The 22191-nt window shown below is 39.2% G+C and overlaps 1 protein-coding gene across 1 annotated transcript in view; it reads left to right on the top strand.

Annotated features, from left to right (window-relative positions):
• The window catches only part of LOC103146018 (adenylate cyclase type 2-like), a 71212-nt gene extending 49288 nt beyond the window's left edge, over window positions 1-21924 (top strand). The window contains exons 16-25 of the mRNA XM_007563721.2: window positions 3792-3932; window positions 6265-6384; window positions 6774-6958; window positions 10448-10532; window positions 13285-13443; window positions 15686-15832; window positions 16017-16124; window positions 20035-20149; window positions 20282-20406; window positions 20985-21924. Coding sequence (XP_007563783.1) covers window positions 3792-3932; window positions 6265-6384; window positions 6774-6958; window positions 10448-10532; window positions 13285-13443; window positions 15686-15832; window positions 16017-16124; window positions 20035-20149; window positions 20282-20406; window positions 20985-21137 — 1338 coding nt within the window. The 3' untranslated portion in view covers window positions 21138-21924. The remainder of the gene's footprint in view (window positions 1-3791; window positions 3933-6264; window positions 6385-6773; window positions 6959-10447; window positions 10533-13284; window positions 13444-15685; window positions 15833-16016; window positions 16125-20034; window positions 20150-20281; window positions 20407-20984) is intronic.
• The last annotated feature ends 267 nt before the right edge of the window (window positions 21925-22191 follow it).

The raw sequence follows: 22191 nt of genomic DNA, 5'->3' as shown, positions 1-22191 counted from the left end.
TATCGCTCCCACCTGAACACATTTAAAGATTTACTGAACGTGTGAGAAATCCACCGACTGGATGTGGCATATAAAGAAATCTGCTCTGTATTCATTCAGAGACTGAGAGCCCCAAAGAGCAGTGTCTCATGAATAAATGATTTCATGCATTCTCTGCCAATCTCCATATCTGTTTTTTTGGAACTGTGGAAATCACTGAGCACGTCGGTTCAAACGCTTTAAGTCAATCGTCGCTTCTGGACACGTTACAGTTTTGTACTATCATGAGATGAAACCTCGGGCTTTCATGAATTATTTGGCCGTCACTCTAAGTTGCGGTGTCAATTTTAGGTAACTGCTGTGAGAGACAAGGAAAGACGACTGGAGGACATCAGCTTAATTTTGACAGGCTTGTCTCTTATGAGTTCATGAATTTATAGATATTTTTTGTGTTTAGAATAACTGTTTAAAACATGAATTTCTTAGTTAAATTCTGAGTTAGCTCCATTAGTTAGGAAACTAAATGTTTAGTTTCAAGCAACATTTTCAGCTCCAAGCTAAGTTAACAAGCAACGTATTTAGTTTGAAGCTAAATATGGAGCCTGCTAGCTAAATAAGGTTAAAGGATAATTTTGAAGCTAAATATTTATGCTAAGTAGTCCATTTGAAGCTAAATTTACAGCTTGCTAGCTTAATATTTAGGTTACAGCTAAGCTGTGAAGCTAAATATTTAGTTAGCAAGCTAAATATTTAGCCTCAAAATATTAGCTTCCTAGCTACATATTTTGCTTTAAACAAAAATAATAAGCTAGCAAGCTACATATTTAGTTTGAAGTTAAATATGGATTTCACTAGCTAAATATCTTGGTTGAAGTTTGAAGCAAAATATTTAGTTAGGACAGTAAATATTTAGTTTGATGTAAATGTATAGCTTGCTAACTAAATATTTATCTTAAAGCTTAAGTTTGAAGCAAAATATTTAGCTAGCAATGAAATGATTAGCCTCAAACTATTTAGCTTGTTAGCTAAATATTTTTCTTCAAATTAAATATAGTTTGGAGCTAAAAATGTAAAATATTTTTCTTTTTTTTTCTTGCTAATTAAATATGTTGTTTGAAACAATTAAATAAAATGGCGAAAATATGACAGAAACATGAACCGATTTTTAGCATTTATGACAGACTAAATAAGCCAAGTTATTACTGTTAAGCAGTGTAACTTTCTAAATGTCACTAAGGGCCATGATAACACGCCCCTGAGAGTAACCCTCTACACACCTTTGGTCATGAAAGTGATTCGAACACTGTAATAAAACGATTTAGAGAGGTGACCCTGTAGTTTTGGAAGTATAATGCGTAATGTGTTGTGTAATTCAAGGAAATTCTGCTTTAGTTTTCTTTGTACTTTGAGTAGCTTTATTTATTCAGCTTTTCCACACTCGTCTCCCATCTTTGTCCTCACTCAGTAATCTCCCTCTCTGTTCTTGTCCTAAGTTTAGATTGCTTTTTTTCTCTCTTGTATGGTTTTAGCTTTGTTCCATAATCTTAACTTAAATATTACACTTTCCAAAACCCATAATCTGCTGCCTACCTCCCTCCACTGTAATTAAGAAAATAAAATAAAAAGTTGTTGCGATAAAACATAAAATGTCTTGGGTCCATGAAATATTTACAAGCAATTTTTTTTGTAAGTTGTATTTTCTAAACCATCCTAATTTTTCGTATTGAAACAGTTACTGCGACTAGTTCAGAAACACATTTGAATATTTAACAAATATTTTTTTATTATTAAATGAAATCACGTCAAAGCCCCATTTCACTTCAGCTGCTTCTCGTCCAGCTTGAGTAGAGTGATGGTGGTATTTTCATGCTGACACGGTTACCTGTCTCTGGGGTTCCACTGCCGATCAATAAAAGATTCCTCGCTCAAGAACCCCATTTCCATCTTCGTCCCCAGGAGAGTAGTATCACCCAGTAAGTGGGTCAGTTTTAATTGCTGGGAGGATAACCAATAACCTTGGGTCTGTCCTGACCCAGGAGTCGGACTCTGTATTCTGTTTAATTAGAAACAGAAGGCGGGAACAAAAGATCAGGTTTGATGAGTTTGTAAATCAATTAACAGTCCGCGTATTCCCAGGGAAAGACCCCGTGGTCACTGCTGAAAGAGCAGCTAATTGGCTAACGAGGAGGCACGTCTCAAAACAGTGGGCGCATGTTTTATCTCTGCGCGACTGGTCGGCTTCACGGACGTCACTGTTAACGAGGCACATTATTGCTAAAGAACATTCTCTGTTCGTCTGTGGAAGAGTTCATTACGCGCTTGCTGCGATCAAAGACGTTTTCTCGGAAAACGTCCTTTCGGACCAAATTAGCCGAGCCGTTGCTAAGAGAAGGCACCGTGTCAACGGTTGGAGAGACAGCTTTCAAGACAGAAAGATAAAGGGATTGGTGTCTCACGGGAATTAAAAATAATATCTGACCTTACAACAAAAAAAGGGATACATCCTAATGTTGATGCTAATGTTCCTCCTTTCTTGTTTAAAAGCGTTCCTGTACCAGGAAACCAATTTAAAAGTGTGAGAGCCATTAGAGCTCATGCAGTGTGAACATGCTGCGTTGAAGAGCAAGCAATAATAGGTAACAGTCACACTTCTGGACTCAGGAAAATGATTTCAAAGTAGCACAACATCCAGAAGAAAAGGAGTTCAATCCAAACTTTTATAAGAAAATTAAAAAGTTGAACCTTTTTAATAATGTAGAATTGAGTAATTGCAGTGGGGACACATTTATTGGCAGACCTGGTGAAGATGTGCGAAAAACTTTAAGATAATTACTATGTCAGTCCAAAAATACTTTATCGATCTCAGAGGGAAAGTAAATGTTGTAATTTATATTGATTTAAAATTCTTCAGTGTTATTGTAAATGGTGATGACAGGTAAGATCTCCTGTAGCAGTCTGTATTACAGTGAATGTGAAGGAGCCTCTGACTAAAGACACTGTTTCTCTAAGGTTACGTAATTTTATTACAGTAGCATAAACTGACACTGAAAAAAAATTGAAAAAATCCAATCTTGTTATGCTGAGTGCATTTATTCTATGTAAGTAATATTTATTTTTCTTTTTTTAATCATAGTTGATTTATGATGCGTTATTCGTTTCCTGCCGGGCTTCATCAGATGTTTATTTCAAAAAGGTTTTATGTTGCAATACGTTCCAACAAGATTTTGGAAGTGAAACGGGCCCACAGCATCACAGATGCTCCACCATGCTTAACAGTGGGAGTAATGCCCCTTTTCACCGCCTAACTTTCTGCTTAAAACTGCAAAAACAAAACATCAAAATGTTTTTGGTCTAGTTTATAGTGAAAATATCTTAGTACACTTGAAATGAGACAAAACTAACTCGTAAGTAAGTTTTCAGCAAGTTGTAAAAGCTTATTTTAAGTAAATAATTCCTTAACATTGACACAAAAAAAAAAAAAAACTTGTTCCATTTGCAGATTTTTCCACTTGTAACTTCGGGAAAATGTCTTGTAAATGAAATAATTTTCTAGAACCTTTTCATCACTATTCAGGAATTATTGACTTAAAACAAGCTCCTACACCTATATCTCTCATTTTATCAGGATTGCAAACTAATTTATATGTTATGCAATAACATTCTGTGTGTTTTACATCTTCAGTTTTTAGGTTACATTTTTTTTAAGTGTGTATTGCTGATATTTTAAACGAATATGCTGGAAGTTTGTCCACTGCTCCCTCCTTTCCCCCCTGCATCTTTGAGTCATTCCTGCTGTTTCCTTGGATCCACAGCAGGGAGGGAAGGGGTCCTTCTGCTCTCTGCCATGGCTCCCGGCTTCCTCTCGCATCATCGTCACTAACAACCCCTGGCTGCGATTGGTCCTCACCATGACGACCACGGCTCTCATACTGGTGATGGCTGTGTTCAATATGGTGAGACTGGCTGGGTAGAAAATGTTGCGAATGTAGTTTGTCTTCTTGCGACTCGTGGGTGTGTGCATGATCAGCAAGCAGCTGCAGATAAAATGTTGGCTTGTGTGGTATTTATAGCAGCAAAAAAATGCAATAAACTGGGTTCGGTTTTATGAAGTCAAGTACTGCAGCACTACCAGCAAAAATAATCACAGAGGATAACTAATGCAGAGTTGGAGGCAGATCAGATAATTCCTACCCAGTAGGAGCAGAACTCCTCCGTTTGGCCTTTGCACTGTTGTTCTAACAGCGAGGCCGTCCAATAGTTGGGAACTTTATCGACGTTTCTTCAAATCTATCGTTAATGCCAGAAGTTTACATACAGCATTTTGTGTCTTGATGAATATGAATATACAATCATGAATGTGAACTTTTCCTTTTGTTTCAAGCTGAATTCAATTCAAAAATTTGGATTTTCACTAAGGACGCACCGATCCACTTTTTTACCGATACCGATCTCTGAGGTTTAGTATTGGCTGGTACTGATCCGATACAGATGCTGAATTGACTTAAACATTTCTTTTTTAACATGCATTTTACTAGTCAGGTTCTGTTTAGGATATTTCATGATTTAACACCATTGGTGGTAACTTGACTTCATTGTGGCTGCTGGAGCTGAACTGAACTCAGCTACTGAAGAAATGTTGAAAAATGATTTAATACAATGGACAGTTAATTTTTTCCCCCATAAGACCAGATTAGTTTGGATTTCGTTTTCCCCTTTATTAATGAAGCTAAGGATGCGCCGATATGAAAATTTGGGCCAATATCAATATCCAATATAAATATTGCTGCCGTCACCGATTACCAATATTTATAGATATTGTATATCTTGTATATCATATTCCTACCATTTCAACGACCACACCACTGATGTCACGCTTCTTTGCTTCGGTTTAACTTCCCACAATCCTTTGCTGCATCACTATCACTGTCACATGACCAAACAAAAACCACATGACCAACACTTTCTCCTCCCCTTCCAGAAACTAACGGCAACAAGATGGAAATAAATATTGGTTGTTAATATCGGCCCAGTTTTATTTATCAGGCCGATACCGATACGTTAAAGAAAAAAAACAATATCAACCAATACCGATGTTAGTTCTATGCATCGCTTTTGTAAACATTTTTTGTATTTGTTGATCTAAAACAAATACATAAATAAAATAAAATGGTAAAAAAATAAAAATTAAATAGTAACACTAGATATAATGTTAACTTTTGAACCCAAATCAGTTTTTTTGTTTTGAATTATTCATTAAGACACCAAAATGAGTGGAGGAACAGGATTCTAGAAAGAGGAATTTCTCTTTTTGAAAGCAACATGCCTCTCATAAATTAATAGTGGCAGGAAGGTTTTTCCTTCCTGCCACCAGGCAGGTGTGGCTCCAGGAACCTCAGCTGGCAGCGTCAGGTGTAAATCATAACTCCTGGGAACAGCAGCAAAACCTTTTTTGTGGAATAAAAATGGCAATGGCTGTTTCTCAAGTGACAATCAGACATTTTGAAAGAAATTCAAAAAAGAAGAAGAAAAAAAATAAACTATGACTGTGACTGCCAGAGCACCTGCAGGAGAAGCTGATGCAGCCAAGAACAATGGCAGCGGCGCTGGATGAAGGCAAAACAATCGCAGGTTTTCAAACCTCTGCATGGCTTCTACAGAGACGGCGTGATAAAAGTTTCAGGGCTGAACAGGCTGAACCGGTGAATCAGCGCTCCGAGCCGAGTGGCGGGGCTCAGCCTCTGCGCTCTGGTGCTTCACGGCTGCAGGAAGTGGCGAACTTGACCTCGCGACTGACATGGAGTCTCTGCGCTCGTTCAGCAGAACAATGAGGAGCACTTGGACCAGCTGGAGCTCAATAATAACCGCAGTGACTCAGTTGCTCCGCTCTGCAGTTGATTTTCTGTGATTATGTCGGGGTTGATTCTGTCTAGTAGGATTATTCTCCAAGTGATAATTCTCACTAATCGGCTCATAAAAATATAAAATAATCAGTTAGGAGAACGACTGGCTGACACAAGCTAAATACGCAGCACAAACCGTAGAATTAAAAGTAAATCGCTTGTTAATTCTCTTTATCTGAAAGTGCCAAACTTTTACAATAGCTGCAGATTGCACATGATTTTTCAACAAGGCTGGAGAACAGCTTGATGAAAAACCTTCAGACGAGCTCTTTGAATTCAGTGTTTTGCTCATTTTTACCAGGAGCGACTCAGATCTGTATATCTCAACTCATTGCCAGGTGATGTACCATAAATTCAACATGTTTCCTCTGATTTGTTTGTCCAGTTCTTTGTGGAGGATCCTGGAGGAGCTGCAGACGACATCCAGACGGCTGCTCTCTTTGTGAATGTTTCCAACAGCAGCCGGTCCAACTACCTGGAGGACAAAAACAAGTTTTACCTGCCGGTAGGCGCAGCTGGTTGTCAGATTTGTGCTTTGTTGTATAATTAAAACTCGGCTCCTTCAGACTAGCCAGCAGCAATTAGCAAACACCTGGTTGAGCTGAGTATCGGCTGAGTTCGTTATATTAGCTACTTGTCAGCTTGGTAAAAACGTTGTTAAAGGGCTAATAGAGGAGCCATGTTGTGATGACTTCAGAAAGAGCAGGAGCTTCTTAAAGAGACGGATGCCTAAATTCAAGGTGTCAAATCTGGAAGTCAAATTTCTTTAAAGTTATATTTGGTATTTATAGCATTTTTTAGTAACTCAAGGTGACATTTGCTACAAAGTGGCCTGGAAAACACATAACGTTTCCCCTTTCAGATGAGGGTTTCTGCTGTTCTTTACGTCTTCAGTACTTCATCTACTGCTGCATTCTGGGCCTGGTCTCGTGCTCGGTCTTCCTGAGGATCAACTACGAGCTGAAGATGGTAGTGATGCTGGTCGCCGTGGTGATCTACAACATCATCATCCTGCAGACTCACGCCTCCCTGCTGGACGGATTCAACAAAGCCCTCTACCCCACGGACAAGCCGGACAGGTACCGGCCGGTTCTCCTACCTTTTCACATTACAGAGATGGGAAATCTGGTTCGATCTGTATAATCCGACTAACATCCCACATTTCCCTCTGACCTTTGTGACCCCGTCGGTTAATCCCGGCCTATTAAAACGAGCGAGTCTGCAGCAGGGGACCGCTGAAACAACTCGGCGGCAGAGTTGCCAGCATCCCATTCTGCTGTCAGCGGAGCGGAACGGCTGGAAAGAAGGGATGATGAGTGGCAGAAAGAGATAATGCCGCTTGTGTTGATGGAGAAGGATTCAGCTTTTGCCTTTGACTGACAACCGCTGGGAAGAGAAGAAGAAGAAAAGAAAAAAAAACTGTCGAAAGTTTCTCTAGCTCTGAGAGAAGCTGGCAGAAAAAAAAAACCTCGGTTTCTCTCTCACCTTGCTTTGTTAGCATGAGGAGTTTCTTCTTCTACAGGCAAATAAAGGGGAATCATTTTGAAGTACTAAATGAAAAGGAAATAGACCAAGGCCGCCTAATAAACCTGATTCCTGACACATTATCAACATCCTCAGTTAGCGCTATTTATTTAACAAGTAGCAGAAAAGTCTGTGGGTAGAGTTCAGTCAGCTGAGGTACGGCAGTGAATTTACAGTTCAAATATCTATTTTTGTGCACGCAAACATAACAGAGTTGTGTCTTGTGAGCAAATGAATGCAAACGGAAAATACTGTTCGATCACGTTGAATTAGTTGGCATTTAGATGAAGATGCGCTGGTGTGCCATTGAAACATCCTCCATATATAATGGTGAGTGTCGTAAAATGTGCTTTAAAAAAATTCATCTCATATAAAAAGTAGCATGTTTAGAAAGGTCCAATCTGTAATTTAAGTGCATTTATTCAACGGGGGGAAAGGTTTGGACCCACCGTCCTTAAACACAGAAGGCTTTTAAGGAATTCATATTCTACTTTTCTTTTACTTATAATCTGTCATATCTTTTATTAACGGGTTGTACCTAAATTGAGAAATAAAGGCCTGATTCATGTATGTTGAGTCACTTAAGCAGAACATCACATAAAGTCATAAAAACATATCAAAAAGGATTTAAAATAACAGTAGCCACGATAAACCAGGCTGGATGAGAACCCAAGTTTACCAGAGGCTGATGGAGAGGGAGGTGAAAATGTAAAGAGAACCAAATTATTACTAAAAAATGTCATAAATAAAGTAGATTTAAGGGATTCAAGTCACTCTTAAGGATATGTTCCCATTTTAGAGACAGTTCTTCAGATCATAGAAACATAAAATAAAGAGGGAAAAAATCCTCTACATTTGATTAGAAGGGTAGATATGATGAAATAAGCAGACACTGCAGAGTTTCTAGAAGCATGAAGATTATCTCGGATCAGCTGTTACAGATGGAAGCTATTTTGGTCAGCTTGTTCGAGTCAACAAATAAGCTCAAAAAAGTTTTTAATTAAATTCCTCAGTATGAACTTCATCTTTCTGGTTATTACTCTACAAAAACAGGCTGTTTCAGGAAGCAGAATACGTCTAAAACGGGACTCCTTTATATTAACCAACAATTTAAAACTACAGAAAAAACTCTTATTGATCTACAAGTGGCTGCTCAGAATAATATTCATATACTGTGCTGTTGATTAGATGATTACGTTTGTTAGTTTGAAATAGAAATCCATGATTTATGAATGTGTTTTATCTAGAAAGGACTTACACGGGCAGTAGCCCAGGGCCCCAAATTTGGGTGACCCCAAAATTTTTTAATATTTTTGCAATTAATGCATATTTTATTTTGTATCTTTTAATATAAAACTCATAGGCCCATATGAAGTGTGTTTTTTGTAATATTGTTGCATTTTGTTGTATAAAACACTAAAATATTTGAAAATTCTGAACTTATTGTATGTCGTTAAGGGGCAAACATGGACTGTTCTCACATGGGATATTTTAAACCTGCAGCTGTACAGGCCTACCAATAATGTACTATAATTAGCCTGACTAAACTGTTGTTTTTTAAATTGTGTGTATATATAATTATTTATTTTTTTGGATAGTGGACCAAAACTGGCTGTAGCCTCTGGCCCTTAAAATTCTAAATCCGGCCCTGCATTCACCATTAATAATCTGCTGTTAACAGTTAGATAAATCCCATGGCTCATGCTCATTAAAAATTAATAGGTGGAAAGGTAATAACGTATGTGCTGACGTTTTGAAATGTAAACAAAAAATGAGATGCAAGTAACAACAAGAACAGCATCACATGTCTTACATTTACTGAAACTTTTATTTTTTCCAGACAAGACAAATGTGTGATATTGGATTACTTTGTTATGTCCAGAAACAAAGGCTTGCTGCATCTCTAAAAACAACATTTTGGCATCAGCTGAAAGGTTTTTGATCGTTTAAGGAGATAATAATGATGAAATCATGGTGGTGGTTTTTCTTCAGACCGGCTGATTGGGATGTGATTGCAATCAGACTCTGAACGTACCAAACTCTGAAGGAGTTCTTGTAAACAGGTGTCTTATGCTATTTATCTACTGATGTCCAAGAAAGTTGTTTCTTTAAAGAAGAGCAGGTCTTGATTGGCAGATTGTCCTTTATAATAATAATATTTCTTTGTTACAATGCACTCATGCATTGTAACAAAGAAATACTAAACCATATTTTGCAAACTTTAAGAAGCACAACAGGAGTGGAATGGCCATCCTGCAATGCTGACTATTTCATCAGCAGGGCAAAACTGAAATAAATAAGACTGCAGAGAACCTCAAGGGTCACGAATATTTGCAGAAGGACGAAATACTATTTACTTTATATATCATGCTGTTTAAGAAGAACATTTATTAGTGAGTTTTGCTCTTTTTTTTCTATAAACACAATTACATTAGGACTTGTTGCATTGCCTTCCATTCATTTTAGTAACTAAATTTACACCTAACCCAGACATTTTCTCTAATCCCAACGACTGCTAGTCTGTTCCTAAACCTAACCCTAAATTTAGATGCAATCGTTTCATTTCCATTGTGTGTGTGTTATGTAATTATTGCGGCCACAGTCAGTAGCTTTTGTCACTGCAGAGAAAAGGTTGCATGTAGTCATCAGCTTCATGGATAACAGCACATTGTGGATTCTCTGTTCAGCTTGTTGCTTTTAATTTGCATTCGGTTAATTAAACCGAATGAAAATTAAATGTGACTGAATTTGTCGTTATCATTTTTGAAAACTGACAGGTAAACGTAGATTGACGTAACATTTCAGGCGCCATCAGTCAAAATGACAGATAACAAAAACAAAGTTGAGCACAACCTCTATGTAGTAAAATGTTCCATGAGGAAAAAGTGATTTTCTGTTGGCAAATGGACACATTTTTATCTGTGACATTGTGTTACTGCTACAAATGAATATGAATTTATACATCTTTACTACCTGCAGTTAAACTAAAACAATGTTTCTAAGTGAACGTGATAATTGTGAGGGTTTTCAAACATGTTTTTCAGACCGGGCGTCCTGAAGGACCTGAAGACCATGGGCTCCGTGTCTCTGTTCATCTTCTTCATCACTCTGCTGGTATTAGCCAGGCAGGTGAGTGGCTCGCCCCCCGTGGAGACATCACTGATAATAAAACTTGATTTCTCTGCCACTGCTGCAGTCATAACTACGTAATTAGGTCATTCAGCATTCAAAGATCATCTTCAGCTCCTTCTAAGTAGAGATGGAGACTTCTGGGGGTCGGTTGGGGTGGGGGGAAAGGAACTCTGACTCCTTCAGAGAAGGATATTTTTGCAGTCCAGAAGCTTTCTGGGTATAAAAATACGTCTTCAGACTTTTTGTCTTCTGTAATGTTGGTTCGCCGCCACCGTCCTCACGTCATGTGACACCGTAACTCCTCTGACACAGATTTTCTGCGGGGAATTGAATCTTTTTTTAGGGGTAACATCTATCATGTCAAAGCAGATGTTCCGAGCTGGGACTTCTGTACCCACATCCGGAGCTCCCCAGAGATGTGTGATCGGCCCAATCGGCTTCTTGCGTTGTTCTCGTTCTGGGTCACCGAGACCCAGTCACAGAGTCACAGAGAAATAAAGGTTTTGTTGACCCGACTAGGATATTTAAAACTACTTGTTCGAAGCTGATTCTATTCTTAAAATACTTCTTTTTTTTTCAGTTTCAATTACAAAATTCTTCCATTATCTAACGCTAAAATTATTATTGGAAGACCTCTTTGCCCCGAGTGGTTGAGGCGCTCAAAACGATTCTGCACGCTTCAAGCAGGCCGTTAACAAATTTTCCTTGCCAAATTTCTTATCAGCTCTAATGAGGTCTTTTCTCAGAACTTTCTTCAGAGGGGAGGAGAAATCAGGTTACAAGAAAAACAGCATCAGTGATTCATCCCCCAAGAACAGGTTGCACAGTGGAGCAAAACTCATTTACAGCCTCGTTTAGCTGCTTTCTAAACGGCATTTGGAATGAGCTGGCCTACTTTCCAGACTCGCCGAGGTAGACTCTCCTCGTCTACGTTTACACGCGCAACCCGAATGATGCCGGTTGTTAATTTGTGCTAAGAAGGTGGAAGGCTGTTTCTCAGAAACTCCCAAACCCCAAAAACGTAGAAGATCCCTCCGTCCATTGGTGGTGGAATCTTCTAAATTTTCCACGTCTGATGCTAATGTCAAGGAATAAAGTAAATAACTCGGTGCATTTATCTATCATCCAACCTGCTGATCAGCTACATCTCCCTGGACAGTCGGTATAGGAGCCCGCCCACCAGAACCTTGTAGCCTTCGGATGCAGAGACGGTGCGCTCCGGAAACGGAGGCGCGAACACGCAACCTCGGGTTGTCTTGACCTTCGTATACGAGTCCTGCTAACATATGCAGATGTATTCAAAACTACCTCAAGCATGAATAACCAAAAAGCACAGAAAGAGAGAAGGAAGCAGCAGCTATGTTTTATGCAAAGCAGCTTCTGTCTGCTTTTTCCTTGAGCAATAGCTGCGCTGCTTCTCGCATTGTCTCGCTGTCTTGTTATTGGCACTCTAATTTTTTTCCATGAATACCAAGCATTCCAAATACGACCGCCTCGCAGTCGCGACGCATTAGGAGAGAAATTAAGCCGCCTGCCACTGAGAAGCAATAAGCTGAAGGTAGTTTTGCACAAGGCCTTTATTTCAGGGACCAATCAAGTCAGTTTCACTGCAATAATAAAAAACTAAATAAAAAATATTACCAAGTGTTTTTGGTCTAGTTTTTAGTGCAAATCTCTTAGTGCACTTGAAATTAGCTTACAAGAAACTTTTCAGCAAGTCAATATTTCCTTAACACAAATGAAAAGTATCAGTTTCACTGGAAGATTATTTTACTTATAACTTGGAAAAATGTCTTGTTTTAAGTCGAATAATCTGCTAGTTTTTTTAAAAAACAATATAAAAAATTATTGACTTAAAACAAGCTTGATTGGGCCAACCAAGCTGAAAAGTTACTTGTAAGTTAATTCTATCTAATTTCAAGTGAACGTTGATATTTGCACTAGAAACTAGAACAAAAGTACTTGGTAAGATTTTTTGTTTTTGCAGTTCAATATTTATTTATTTATTTATAGTATTGTTATATAAATGTTGATTAAATTTAATGAAGCGACCGTGGATATCAGCAGATATTTGTACTGACAGAGGAAACATGAAAAGGAAAAGAAAACACAGAAAAATAACACGTATTCCTGTCAGAAAAACTTTATGCTCACAAACGACCACAAACCCTGGCCCAGTACAGCCATATATTTACAATGGAAACTAGACCAGAAATACTTGGTGAGATTTTGTGTTTTTGCAGTGATTCAGGTAATTTGCTATTTGATGGAAAATAAAGAGACAGTGGTGAAATTTGGTGGTGGGAGTATGATGCTGCGGGGTTGTGTTCTTTAGCAAGGCGTTTACAGAAAGACGTTCGAAGCTAAATAAAAAACAATCCTGAAAGAAAAGCAGAGCATTTAAACCAGAGCTGCAGTGAGATGGATTAAATCAAAGCACATTTATGTGTCAGAATGGCCCAGTCAAAGTAGATGTAACTAAAAATTTGTGACAAAACTCAACTGTTGTTTTCAGACATTACCCAATCGGGTTTGAGCTATTTTGTAGAGATGAAGTAGCGATAGTGTCACACCTCAAAACACTTGGCTGGATTTCTGTTTGTTAAACGTTTTGAAAACGTCGTATAATTTTACTTCTACTTAACAATTATCCTCTATTTTATGTTAAAGGATCATAAAATCCTTCTAAAAGTCTTTAAGTCAAGGCTTACAGAGAGTCTTCCCTCTCCTCTTCATCCTCCTCCAACAGAACGAGTATTACTGCCGGCTGGACTTCCTGTGGCGGGACAAGTTCAAGAGGGAGTGTGAGGAAATAGAAACCATGGAGAACCTGAACCGGGTTCTGCTGGAGAACGTCCTACCGGCGCACGTGGCCGAGCACTTCCTGGGACGCAACTGGAAAAATGAGGTGAAAAAAAAATACCAAGATGTTTCTAGGTGTCAATTCATGGAGGAAAACATAGATCAAATCAGCAAATGTTGCGACTTTGATGTCATTGTGCAATATTATCGTGCAGAAGTCTTTGGTCAGTCATCGTTCCTTCCTATTTTGCCATTTCTGACCTGAAATTCTTTATTGTAGCCATGATCAGGATTTCTTTTGAACTTTCTGAAACTCTTAGTGTTTTTGTTTGGATGATTTTAGTACATTTTCAGCCCCTTCTGACAATTTCTAAGAGAATCTTCTCTTTGTTCCTTGTTACTTGACTCTGACGTGTGAATCATTAAAACATGAAAAACTCGAGGGATGAACCAGTGGCAGACACTTTTAAGCAGCATATTTTCTCTCTTTGCTGGTAGCAATCTCAAAGCTCTAGATCTGGATCCATGAAAACTGGGCTCCATCTTTTACAGTTTCTGATTTAAAAAAGCTTTAAAAAAAATAGTACAGTTAAAGAAAAATAAGCAATATTTCTCTGCCTGCATAATAAAATAGTTCTGGGAGTATTTTGACTGAGTCGTGCCTCAGTGAAGTAAAAGGTGCTGTAATGCACCTGCGCCTTTCACTTCAGCCTTCAGCTCTGCCTCACTCGTCTTCCTCGGTGACCCAGTTACGACAGTGGCAGACACTCTCATCGGGATGGGGACCGTGCATTGAAAATTTGAGGATTATTCTCCAAGAAAAGCTGAACAGCAGTGCAATAGTCACTCCAGGTTTCCACCATCTCTGACCAGTAAACACTGAACTGGGTGGCACCCCTGGTGAAGATGTGTCCAAAGCCTTAGAAGGAATTATTTTATATACACTCCCATATCAGCATGAGTACATTGTTCCCTCTGCTGTTCATACTATGAACAACAGCCTTTTTTGCCCTTTTTTTTGTATCTGGATGTCCCGATACAACTTTTCCCTCCTGATACGATACTAATATCGCAGATATGAGCATTGGCCAATATTGATATTGACCCGATGTGATATCAGCACAAATCATACACACTTTTATGACTAATTTAGTGGTGTATGATGTTAGAAAAGACTTGATTGAGCAATTTTAATCAAACAGAGAACAATAGTCAGCAGCAGTAGGTCTGAGAACAACTGAGCCATTTATCATGAACCAATGGGTCTACATGTCAGTATCAGAAATCGCACTGATATCGATACTGGAAATCGGTCCAACTTTGATATCGCGCTGATCGGGACACCTACCCTAATCTGATTACAGTGCCAGTTAAGTTTCTGTTAGCGTCAAGCCAACTTCCTCATGTTTACATTTGTGATGGTAGCATTTCCAAAAAACTTACTGGCGTTTTTTATTGTAATGGTTGTCATGGAGACGTGCTGTTCCCCCAAGATGCCCCTCTCTGCAGTGAGCCTCTGAGGTTTCTTTTTGTGTGCTGGGCAGATGAAAATAGGTCCAGCTTTGTGGCCAGTGGCTGAAAGAGGCGGTTCTCCGTGTCATGTTGTAAACACACAGAAAAACAAGATGGTGGACGACTAAACAGAAGTTTCTAGAAAACCTGATGAAAGGAATAAAGTTGAAATGTTAGCAACCCTCGAGTTTATTTAGAGGAAATTCTTTCTACAGGCAAAAATAATGGTTTTGCCTTTAACAATGTGGGGCTTTTATCCACAATGAATAGATGTAGTCAAGTGAATTCTCCTCATTTTTTTTATTGTGATATATGAATTGATCTCAGGTTTTTTCATACATTATTTACCATAGGTGCCAATAAAGTAGTACACATTCGCATGCTGTTATTGATGTTGTTTTTCTTAGCTGTTACACTTTGCATGATCTCTTCACCCAGCATAACTTGCTTTATTTTCTACTCTGAAACATTTCCAAAAAAAAGTTGCACAAGACAAAACCCCTTTCGCTCTGAGCGTCACCTGAGCTGCTCTGTTCTTACCTCCTCCTTTCTAAAGATGAATGCCCCTATTTTCCAGCTGCCACAGGGACCCGGCGTCCCTGCAGAGATGATTAAAGCGTCTTCTTATTTATTTAAAGTCTAAGTGTCAGTGTTCAGCATGAGGCATTTAGGGCATGCTATTTTTTATTTTATTTTTTGTGAAGCCCGATGAAACCACAGGCCATTTCCCTTCATCTTTCTGGCGCAAGTGCTTATTCGATACGGCCCATCCAGCTGTTATCTTCTTCTTCTCCTTCTTCTTTTCCTTTTTCTTCTTCTTCTTCGCTTGTTATCAGGACCTTTATCATCAGTCGTACGAGTCAGTGTGTGTGATGTTCGCCTCCATCCCGGACTTCAAAGAGTTTTACACCGAGTCTGATGTCAATAAGGAAGGACTGGAGTGCCTCCGACTTCTCAACGAGATCATAGCCGACTTTGATGAGGTAAACTCCTCTCTTACTAATAATCCTGACTGTCTGAAAGTGTGGAAAAAGACAAAAGAAAGATTTCTGACCTTCTCCGGTGAAGTGTCATGATGCTCCTGAGCGGAAGGAGCACAAAGCCAGGCGGTCGTTTGGATGCTGCTCCGGTTTCACGCTTAGTGCTGGCTTCCCTCTGCGTTCACAGCTGCTGTCTAAGCCCAAGTTCAGCGGCGTGGAGAAGATAAAGACCATTGGTAGCACCTACATGGCTGCAACTGGGCTCAATGTGGCTCCAGGACCAGAGTGCACACAAGTAAGCTGTCACCTCAACAGTAAGACTCAGCAAATCCTAAGACAAGTAGCTTGTAGCTACAAGTGCATTCTGTCCCAATCAAACCACTATGTCTATGTATTTTACTGGGATTTATGTGGGAGGTAGGAGAGGTTGGTTTTCATAACTTTTGTAACATTGATGTTCAATTTCAGTCTGACTCCTGACAACAATCAGCAGAAATTTGAATCTCCATGTTCGAAGCTTAAAGAAACATAACCAAAAGACCTGCAGCTTTAATTGCAACATAGGGTGGGGTCTACAGATAGTACAGGAGATAACTGACCAAAATCTTTCACGTGTGCATCAAGGACCTAACTTGGCACCCATGTTTCCAGCGGCTTGCTTTAAAAAAAAACAATTAAAAAATCTCAGCCACTAAAAAATTCAAGATGGCCACCACAGTCATGAAGGAAAATTAATTTTTGCTCTTAATTTGCCCGTATTTATCAAAGATGAATACATTTAGTGTTAAATCATTCATAACTAGACCCATGGATTTCAGATTTACTGATAATTTTTTAGATTTTTCAAGATGGCCACCATGGTTGTCATGGAAAATAAATTTCTTCACTAAAATTGTCAATTAGAGGAATGTGTTTGCTGTCAAAACATGGCCTACATATTTTGAACCATAGAAATCATGTGGTTCAAAATGGCCACCAAGATCTGGATCTTATGTTTGCACTAAGATCGGCTGTAGGTATTGACATTGTGGGCAGCTTAACAGAAAGTTAGGTTCAGTAGCCACTTATTCTGTAAACAAGAGTTTTAGCTCTGCTAACACCTAACTGCTAAACACATAAAAAATTTGAGCCAACTAACACTACAATGTGAGACGCATGAAAAAACAAAGAATGCTATTGCTAAGATGCTACATATAGAAAAATATGGGGAAGCTAAGCTAATGCTAAACCGCTAACCACCTAATAAAATTGGCAGAAGCTATTTCTAACTATTTAGATGATGTTACATATCTTTGTCTCAGTTGACTGGTGTGAGAACCACAAACAGAAAAGTCCTCTGTTTCAGTTTTGCCGTCTGATTTTGTTACATATTAATTTTAAATAGTATAATAGGACGACCAAAATGAGGGGCATTTTATGGCAATAACTGGTTAAAAGAGAAAGGAAAAAAAAAAGACGGCCATCTTGAAAAATTCAAGTGGCTAATGGTAAATATGAAAAACATATGACCTGAGGGTTGAGTATGCTAATTTTGTATGCTAGTATCCACACTTGAAAGACCTTTACAGTAACATGATGCACTAAAATTGGCCTTAATGCAAAATGCACACCAGACTTGACACACTCTACTTTCTCCTGGATTTATTACTAACCATCCCCAATTGAAAACACTAAAGCTTGTTGTCGTAATGTGACAAATTGCCAAGAAGTTGATTGGTTATGAAGACTTTTGGAGGCTCTATGCTGAGAATACAGCGGCTTCATGCAAGGAGTCAACAGAGGGTTATTTTTTAGTCTCTGTATGTACATTTGACAAGTCCCCGGACTTTCCCTTCTAATTATCTACAGCTGCCTGAGGCCTCAAAAAATGGGGCAGTGAAAAGCATCGCAGCGTCAACGGCTTTCCAAGCGCAGCTAAAAGCCCCGTGTGGGTCGCTCCATGAAATCTGCAGCAGCGTCACCCGTCCATCAGTGATTCATTGCCGCACATCTGAATGCATGTGAACAAATGGGGGTCTTGTTCAGACATCAGCGCTGTGTCAGGAGATCTGCTGGATTGTTGAAAATCTGGATTAATTGGGTGTCCACTCAGCCCCGCCTCCTATTCAGACACTGTTGCTGCATCAGTCAAGAGATTTTCTTTAAATATATCTTAACATCCAACGGGCCAGACTCTTCAATCAACATTTGTAGTTATTTTTGCCTTTTAGTTTTCATGTGACATTTTTTTTGTACAATTAAACTACTAACCCCAAATTTAAAAAAAAAAACAAAAAAACTACCAGACAGTAGTTACATGAAAGTGTACGCTCTTTAACTAGTCAACCACATCCTGACCTTGTTAAACTTCCCCACTCTAGGTTGTAACATTTTCTCCAGATCTCTGACTTTGAGGACATTTTCTGATAGAGTAAATCGTGAAACTAATTTTAATCAGTCACAGATAATCTAACCAAAACCAAAACACAGTTTTCAAATATTTTTATTCATTTCAGGGGAAAAAAGAATTATCCAAACCCACCTGGCACTTTGACTTTCTAAACCCATCAAGCTTTTGTAATAACAGGAAATGACATCACCATGGATTAATTTTGATCCAGTGTTCTTTGGCAAATGTCTTAGCCCCACTGGAGGATATTTAAGTGTGATTAGCATGTTTAAGATCATGCCACAGCATTTCAATAGGATTTTATGCCCAAGCCATTTTTGAAACTTTGACTAGGCCTCTCCAAACTTTAAGTTAGCTTTTTTCTAGAGATAAAGTAGCTTGTGTACTTCAGGTCATTGTCCGGGTGCATAAGCTAAGCTGCTACTGACACTCTGATTCGCTGTAGGCTCCAAAATGTAGAAATGGCTTTAAAATCATTTCCAAAATGATTTTAAAGCTAGTTACTGAATTACATCTCAACAACTTTGTTTCTGACCTTTTGTCAAAGTTCTTAGACCTTCTTCATGTTGCCAGAAGTTTCTTCATTTTACATGTTGAGCATTTATAAAACAAAGACCTGGTCAGAGAAACTGAGACAGAAACCTTCTCTAATCACTGTTAACTGGTTTATATTTATGTATTTAAGGGGTTACATTTTCAGAGCAGTTACGTTTAATCTTGAGGACTTACTGTACGTATTTGGTTCATGAAATCCTTAGTGACCTCTCTGCGAACTCTGGCTTAACCTGAATGATTCAAACGAGCAAATTTCATGCTAACCTCACAAGGACAGCCGATCTCTATTTGTGGTTCATCAGATTCCCTGTAGCAGGTGCAAACTTAGGGAGACTACTTCCTGTAATGCATAGTTATGCTAGCAGCGTGTTCCAGCTCTTTTCTTCTTTTCCAGCTTCCCTTCAAACAGATTGAACCAAAGACAGTAATTAATCACTGTCAATTCAGCGATTGGTTCCAACCTGCTGAGACCCAGGTTTGAGTACTGCCAGAGTGAATAAACCATGAAGAAGAACAGGAAGTGGGGCAGGAAGTGACATGACAGGCTCTTCAGACAGATGTGTTTTGATTTCAGTTGAGCTGCATAGGATAAATGTCACATTAAAAGGCAGAAAAGGTTCTGATGCAATTTCCCTTGGTTTCATTTCTCATTCTTACCATCACTTTTAAAAAGTACAGTTTATTTTATGGATTTGACAAAGAGAAACGACTCTCCTCGTTTCCGTTTTGGTCACTGTTTTTGTGAGCAGACGTCATGGAGGCAAACTAGGATAACTGTGGCTTCGTTTCCATTACAAATGGATGCAGATTTTTGTCTGTATTCTGCTGATGTTGAAAGAAACATAATTTCACAACTGTGGTGTTTCCATTACATAAGAAATAAAATTAAAATCACACAGGAATAAGCTGGTTCATGCAGTAGAAGCATTTTTTGAGCATCAAATGAGTCACGTGATCAACAACTGGAAGTTTCCACTGGCACAAACTACAATGAAGACAGGAAGTAGTTGGATGATGATGTCGCAATAATAACTTATTGCATGAACAAACTTATTCATGTGTTATCACAGCTCTTCTTTAATAGAAAAACTGCAATTGCAAAATTTTGTTTTATTCTACATTAGCTGAATATTGACAATCTGTTGAGCACATTTGCAGATTGTGACTCCAGTTTGAGTTCCTCGTGTTTTTGTCATTGAGACAGAGGTTTTGTTGCTGTTCACCTTAACACACGTTTCCATTCACTCTGCATTTCTCTCAGGAACACGACAGACAGTACATGCACATAGGCACCATGGTAGAGTTTGCCTTTGCTCTCGTTGGGAAGCTAGATGTCATCAACAAACACTCTTTTAATGACTTCAAGCTGCGAATAGGTATGAATCGTCTCCTGCAACCTTAAAACTGCATATTTGTTTCCCTCTTTTTCATTTAGAATCCGTTTTGTTGAATATTTGTGAAGATTACCCCAATGTCTATCTCTTTTGGTTATGCTGCTGTTTTGCCAGGTATTAACCATGGGCCGGTGATAGCGGGAGTCATTGGGGCTCAGAAGCCTCAATATGACATCTGGGGGAATAGTGTTAATGTGGCCAGCAGGATGGAAACCACAGGGGTTCTGGGTAAAATCCAGGTAAGACGTCTGTATGATGCATGTCCATCAATGTACAGCTGAAATCAGAGAGAGTTTTTCCTCACTGATAGTAAATTAGACTCAGTTTTTACTGATCTAAGTCAGCCAGGATTACAAAATGAACACTATTTTCTAAATGCCAGAGTAATAAGACAGATAATTTTTTTTCTCTCTCTCTCTTCAGTTTCGGAAATGTTCATACATTTCTTTAGTATTTGGTTGAATTGTCTTTTAAAACATAGGACTTGGGTAAAAAGTTGTCAGCATCCTGTAAGGTTCTGACAGTAGCTAGCTGGAAGTTTGGCCCATTGTTTCAGAGAGAACTGGTGGCTCTACACAGGCTGTCTGCAGGTTTCACAAAGTATTTTTAAGACCTTTTTAAATGCCGCCATGAATGAAATTTAAGACCTGTTTCATCTGCGTTGAGTGGCGATCACTTTTGTCTCTGAGTACTGTTCATTGCTCTCCGTGTGTTAACAAATTCACCCACTTTAGACACAAAAAAGTTAGCCAGCTAGCACAGGTATGTTAGCAGCTATATTATTTCTCAATAATCCAAAGGATTTTGTGACATTCAGGTTACAGAAGAGACCAGTGGCATCTTATCCAACCTGGGCTACATGTGCTCATGCCGCGGCATCATCAACGTGAAGGGCAAAGGGGAGCTGAAGACCTACTTCGTCCACACAGAGATGACCCGGTCTCTGTCGCAGGGGACCGTGATGCCCTGAGCACGCCTCGGCCGCCAAAACACACCTGGAAACAACAATCGCACAAAGCGGCACAGAAGTGATTTGTCATGCTCTGTAAGTAGAACCCATCACCAGAAGCCAGCGACGCACCCGACCGGCATCCATCAAGGAGGCCGAGGTGGGCCGGCGCGGTCCTTCAACGCTGCACTCTGAGTGGGTTTGCACCTCTCCAGTGTTACGAGGACGTCACTCTGAGGAGTCTCTTCACGGCCTAAAGGAGTGCCTGACTAAAGAGAGGGTGGCTGAATTAGTGCAGCTCTCAAGGACCCCCAGTCACCTGTCTGTAAAATAGCAGTGGTGTGGAGCTAACTACCCATGCCGGTGTCGCAGTGCTTCACGGCCTTATACTTGAGGGAATTGAGCCGCCTGTCGAGTCAATTTGTTTTTGTTTTTTTTGTTTGTTTGTTTTTGTTTTTCCAACTCTGTCTGCCTGATTGGCACTGAGAGTTGATTTTTGGTTCATTTCGTTTCCAAATGGATGTTACAATAATTCTCGTCATATAGGGGCTGTTGGTGTCAACAAATTGCCAGCTTGATGGGTAGTTTGCAAAAAAAAAAAGATAAATAAAACCTGTGATTGTATTTCTAGCTTTATAGCTGCATATGTGTCCCACATGCCAACAGGTGGAGTCTGACTCATGAAGCAAGGGGAAAGGTTTCTGTTTTTTAAATAATGAAAGCTGGAGCCATGCCAACAGCATGTGTGTGAACGTTCACTGCCATCTTTTTTTTTTGTTATCCATTAAAACATTTGTATATAAATTCTCAGCGCGTGTTGTTTTAATTCTCCAAAAACTAAAAAGCCCACGCTGGAACCGTCATTCAGTGAAAACATGCACAATGAGCCTAAAAGTAGTTGGGACAGACTTTTGCTGTCGCCAATACCATTTACATTATTACGTTAAGTGTTCTTGTAGATCCTGATGGCTGTGGGCTGAAAGGATCTCCTGTAACAGTCCATATCACAGCGGTCCCGAGGAAGCCTCTGACTGTTTTGATCTCATGAAGATGAAACTCGGGGTCGTCCGTAACA

Source organism: Poecilia formosa, unplaced genomic scaffold, assembly GCF_000485575.1.
Source record: "Poecilia formosa unplaced genomic scaffold, Poecilia_formosa-5.1.2 Scaffold150, whole genome shotgun sequence".
NCBI classification, from domain to species: domain Eukaryota; kingdom Metazoa; phylum Chordata; class Actinopteri; order Cyprinodontiformes; family Poeciliidae; genus Poecilia; species Poecilia formosa.
Note: the sequence above shows the minus strand (reverse complement) of the source record. Positions and strands in the feature narration are given on the sequence as shown.